The sequence below is a fragment of the Cervus canadensis genome, chromosome 1, assembly GCF_019320065.1.
Source record: "Cervus canadensis isolate Bull #8, Minnesota chromosome 1, ASM1932006v1, whole genome shotgun sequence".
NCBI classification, from domain to species: Eukaryota; Metazoa; Chordata; class Mammalia; order Artiodactyla; family Cervidae; genus Cervus; species Cervus canadensis.
Window position 1 is genome coordinate 26,458,968 of NC_057386.1, and position 5,137 is coordinate 26,464,104.

The following is a 5,137-nucleotide window of genomic DNA, read 5'->3' on the forward strand; positions in this document are numbered from 1 at the left end:
CAGTGGCCCGAAGGGCCTTCTCGGCCCGCGGCTGTCCCTGCGCTGGTCAACGCCGGGGACCCGGGTGGTTCGGGCGGCAGTGGTAGTAGGACGCCCGGGTTCTCGTCCGGAGCCACGAGCCTCTCTCCGAGAGACGCTCCGGGGCCAGTACCCACACTCCTAGCCTTCCGGGCTCGGAGGAGAGCCCGGGTGCGCGGTTACGTGCCCGCTTGCCCCTCGAGGGAGGCGTCCCTGGGCCGGCACATGACGGTCCCAGTAGGTGACAGGACCAGTATCCCCTTCACGGGAGAGGCGGCCGCAGACTACAGTGACCAGGAGCTCCACCTGATGCTTCCTTAGCTGGGAAGGAGCTCGCGTTCCCACCGGCGGAGTCCGCGAGCACAGCCCTGCGCCTTTAAGGCGGTGCTCGCCGAGGAGCCCCGCCCCGAAGGGCGCTCGGCCGCCATTGGCCGAGGCCGCCACAGAACAGCACGTGGGCACGGGCCTTGAGCACTCTGATTGGATTCGGGGCCTGTCCGTCTGCGAGCGGGGGACCCGCGCCCGCCCCAGGCTTCGGCGTTCGACTCCCGGGTCCTGCACGTTCTATTCCCAGGCGGCCCCGGGACGCGGCCCGAGCGGCCCCCTGCGTCCCCGGGCCGGGGCGCCGAAGCCGCGACGCAGGTACGGCCGGGGCGCGGGGCGTGGCCTCCACCGGCCGCGCGGATACGGCCGGGAGTGAGTCGGATCGGGCCGATCTCTGGTCGCTTCTTGGGCCCATCCCGGCGTTCCCCCAGCCTCGGTGTCCTCGCGGCCGGGACTTGGAGGAGGCTAGGGGAGGCCTGGTCTTTCCCTCTCCCTTCCCTGGTTAGGGTCTGCGCGCCCTGGGTCAGACAGGCGGGGGCTTTGAGCACTTTACAGTTTGGAGGCGGTTGTCAGTCCTGATGAAGGAAGCCGCCGCAGGGCCACGCTGGGTCAACCCTCTCCGTCGTCTTTCCTATTTTTAGCTTGGGAAAGGGGGGCGGGTGCGGGGCTGCAGGCCCCACCTGGCAACCGGGCTCCGGCACCCGCTGGGAGCAGGGCAAGCAGAAGTCCTTGGGGCTGAGTTGGCTCTGAGCTCAGGGTCATCTGTTCAGGCATCCTCAGGGTAACAGTTCTGCCTGGCCATCTGACTGGTCCCCTGGGCTTGTCCCTTGGTCACACACCCCGTCAGTGCTCAGGACCTGAGGGCTGGGGCTCAGCCTGCCAGGACTGGAGAGATGCCTGAGGTCCCAGCCACTGGTACTTCTGGGTTCCACATGTCTAACGGTTTCTCATGGCACCTGCTCCATCTTACAGACGAGCTAAGAGTATCTGGCACACTCAGGCCCTCAGCTCACCTGCTGTGGCCTGGGCTCTCAGCAGCTGAGATCCCTCCCCACCCACTGTTGTCCCTAGCCTCAGAGGCCCTTGTCCAGGGCACTGGACCGGCCTTATTGTGGTCTTTAGAGGCCCCTTACACCCTGTCCCCACAGCGGGGCCTTCAGCCTTGTCTGACACATACCTGTTGACAGCCAGCCCTTGACCCCCGGGGTGTCCTGGGCCATCTCACCTGTCCTGTTCTCTGATTTTGTGGCCCTGCCTCTGGTGGCTGCCCTGCTGAGATTTGGGGGTAACTGTGGCCACCTGAATTTCACTGAGGTTCCCTCAAAGGCCTGAGAGGCTGTCCAGTGCAGGTTGCCTGGGTCCCCAAGCCATGGTCTTCTCTGGGCCTTAGTTTTCTCCTACAGGGCCTGGTTAGGAACCTGGATAAGGCTGCTCCTGGGACCTGGTCATGGGGGGGTCCGAGTCCCCACCACTCACTTTGTGGTCAGCAACCTGTTTCTTTGTAAATAGGGATGGTGCTGATAAGACCGACCTCATGATCTTTGGCAACATCAGGGGGCCTGGAAGGTGGGATCGGGGAGATTGTCTCCCTTCTCTGACCTGCCATGGGCCTTAGGGTCTTTCTCTGTGAGCCCCTTGTCATACAGATGGGTTGTTTGCAGGTTTTGGTGGAGGGAAGTCTCTGGGCCAGCTCCCAGTCTCCTCCCAAGAAAACCTGCAGGCAGCCCCTTTCTCATCAGAAATTCTCTGGAAGCCCCCTTGTGACCCCAACTCTGACCATAGGGCACCTGCCTGGATGCCAGGCCGGCCCCTCACTGAGTGGCCCCTGCACCCTGGCTCCCTTACAGGCAGACTGACCATGGCGGAATTCTCCCAGAATCGGAGCAAGCGGCGTGACGGCGAGGTGCTGGGCGGCGCTGTAGACTTCCTCCTGGCCAATGCCCGCCTGGTGCTGGGAGTGGGTGGGGCTGCGGTGCTGGGCATTGCCACCCTGGCCGTGAAGCGGGTAAGGCTGGGCTGGCCCGCTGACATGGACTTCACAGCAGGGCTGGGGAGGTGGGACTGCCTGAGACCGCACCTGCCTCTGCCCCTCACCTGGTTGGCTCTGCCATGGCCGCCCAGGCCTCAGATGCCCTCACCTGTGTCCCTCTGCCTGCAGCTCATCGACAGGGCCACCAGCCCCCGGGACGAGGACGACGCCAAGGGGGATGCCCCATGCCTGGAGGACAGCTGGCAGGACCTGAGCCTGCTCAAGGCCACGCCACGCCTCCAGTCCCGGCCCCCGCCCGCTGCCCTCAGCCAGCCGGTGCCGCCTCCGGCCCCCTCACTCTCTGCCCCAGGTGAGCGGTGCCCCTTCCTCTCTGACCTGGGTGGGTCCTGTTTCGGTGGTCACATTCGGGAGGTGTAGCCCAGGCCCTGCCCTGGTGACCGTGTGACCTGCTCGGGTCCCTGCTCCCTGTGGGCTCCTTGTGTGTTGGATGCCTTCTCCCTCCTACGTGATGCTGAGGCTCCAGCCCCCAGGACGTGAGACCATGGGGGCTGGCCCCAGAGCGAGGTGGCAGCATTGTGATGGTGGGGGCCCTCACCTGGGGAACCGAGACCTGGGGTTTCAGCCTCAGGGTGTTGGGAGGGGTCTCAGATAGTGAGAATTCATCACTGAGCTCAGTACCATCTCAGGTGGTCCCATTACAACCCCTCAGACCAGCCTCCGGTCCCTTCCCTCTTCAGAAGGGCCCGCTGACACAGGGCCCCAGACATCACCTCAGCTCAGCTCGCCGGCACCGCCGCTGTGTCTGACGTTCCAGGAGAAGCTGCTGGCTTTTGAGCGGGACCACGTGACCATGCCAGGGGCTCACATGTCTCTGGCCAAGCAGTTGGCAGGTGACATTGCCCTGGAACTGCAGGCCTACCTGCGGAACAAGTTCCCAGACCTGCCCTTTGGGGCGCTCGTGCCCGGCGGGCCGCTCTATGAGGGGCTGCAGGCGGGGGCTGCCGACCCTGTGCGGCTCCTGGTGCCCCTGGCACTGGAGCCAGGCCTGTGGAGCCTGGTGGCTGGCTTGGACACTGTAGCCCAAGACCCTCGCTGCTGGGCTGTGCGTAGGACTCAGCTGGAGTTCCGTCCCCGTGGGAGCAGCCCCTGGGACCGCTTTCTGGTGGGTGGCTACCTCTCCTCCCGGGTCCTGCTGGAGCTGCTCCGCAAGGCCCTGACCGCCTCCGTCAACTGGCCAGCCATCGGCAGCCTCCTCGGGTGTTTGATTCGGCCACGTGTGGCCTCGGATGAGCTGCTGCTGGAGGTGCAGCACGAGTGCCTGGAGCTCACCGTGGCTGTGCTGCTGACTGTGGCCGGAGCCCAGGATGGAGACCTCTTGCTGGCCTGGCCCCTGGAAGGGCTGGCCGGGAACCTCTGGCTGCAGGACTGGTACCCAGCTGAGGCTGCCCGGCTGCGGGCCCTCGATGAGCAGGACGCTGGGACCCGCCGTCGGCTGCTGCTGCTGCTCTGCACTGTCTGCCGAGGTCACCCAGCTCTGTGGCGGTTGGGCCGGGACCGCCTGGCTCAGGTGGTTCTGCACCTGGGTGAGCAGGAGGCTGACTGGGCCGAGGAGGCCCTGGGGGAGCACTTCCTGCAGGCCCTGGAGCTGCTGCTCGGCAGTGTGGAGCGGGCCAGCCTGCCCAGCCACTTCAACCGTGGCGTGAACCTCCTGGATGGCCTGCGGGAGGAAGAGATCGACGACCTGGGCTTTGCGCTGTACCGTGGCCTACAGGCCCCCGAGGGACTGCTCTAGAGGGTGGACGCAGCTGGGCAACACCCGACACCGCTGCTTTTAGCTGGAACGAGGGGGTGTGGGCGGCCCTCTTGGCCTGCAGGAGCTGCCGTGAGTCCCAGGCAGGGATGAGGCCACTGTCTTTTTCTGTCCTGAGGGTGAGTCATGCTTCCCTTGGGTGCGGGCATCTCCAGGCTGCTGGTGCTTGGTGGTGGACAGTGTTTGGTCCCCCTGGGGCTGGAGTCACCTGGGACCCTCAGAACATAGCTTTTGGCTGACCCTCAGGCCTGTGTTTTCCGTGCTGTGTGCCTGGTTTGCTCTCTAGCCTGGACTAGTGGGGGCTAACCTGGGGGAAGGCCCTTCCCCTCTAGCCACGGAGGCCCTGGGAGGGCTCTGTCCTCACTGGGGGAGCCAAGGCTCTCTGTGCTGCTCACCTGGCTCAGAGTCTAGGGTACCCCTGGCTGCTGCCAGCCCAGCCCCCACTGTGCCAACACCAGCTGTCCTAGCTGACCCTGTGCTCTCCCTGGAGCTGGTGGGGGCTGGGGCGGGGGGTGTTGTCTGCCTCCCCTCCCAGGCATCTCTCCTGTCTCTGGTATCCTTCCTGCTGAAGTAAAGCTATGCCGCAAGGACTGTGGATGAGAATAAAAAAAACTCAAATGTCAGTGAGACGCGTGTTGGGCTCTTACATGCAGCCATTTGAGGCTCTGTGAGCTTGGCCAGAGGGGCTTGGGCTCACCCTGGAAGCAGGAGACTGACCTGGAGTGGCATCTAGCTTTAGTAACGGGCACCAACTGGTCAGGGTTTCCTTTCTTCCAAAAAGCGTGACCCCTGGAGCCCTGTAATCTGGACGGGCAGGGCTGCCAGGGGGCCCTCTGGCCAGCAGTGGTCCACATGCAGTCATGGACCCTCAAGTGGAGGACAGGCTCCCTGCTTTGTACAGACAGGGATGCAGGCGTATCTAGGTGTCCCCGTGGGAGCTGTGGCTCCCATGTAACCCCATGTGGCAGACAAGCCGGGGAGGGCTTGGGGCCACA

The 5,137-nt window shown here is 64.8% G+C and overlaps 1 protein-coding gene across 1 annotated transcript; it reads left to right on the forward strand.

Annotated features, from left to right (window-relative positions):
• Positions 1 to 528: 528 nt before the first annotated feature.
• Positions 529 to 4,765, forward strand: MIEF2 (mitochondrial elongation factor 2). The gene is made up of 4 exons (XM_043472841.1): positions 529 to 660; positions 2,190 to 2,347; positions 2,501 to 2,681; positions 3,070 to 4,765. The coding sequence occupies exons 2-4, from the start codon at positions 2,201 to 2,203 to the stop codon at positions 4,122 to 4,124; spliced, it is 1,383 nt and encodes a 460-aa protein (XP_043328776.1). The 5' UTR covers positions 529 to 660; positions 2,190 to 2,200; the 3' UTR covers positions 4,125 to 4,765.
• The last annotated feature ends 372 nt before the right edge of the window (positions 4,766 to 5,137 follow it).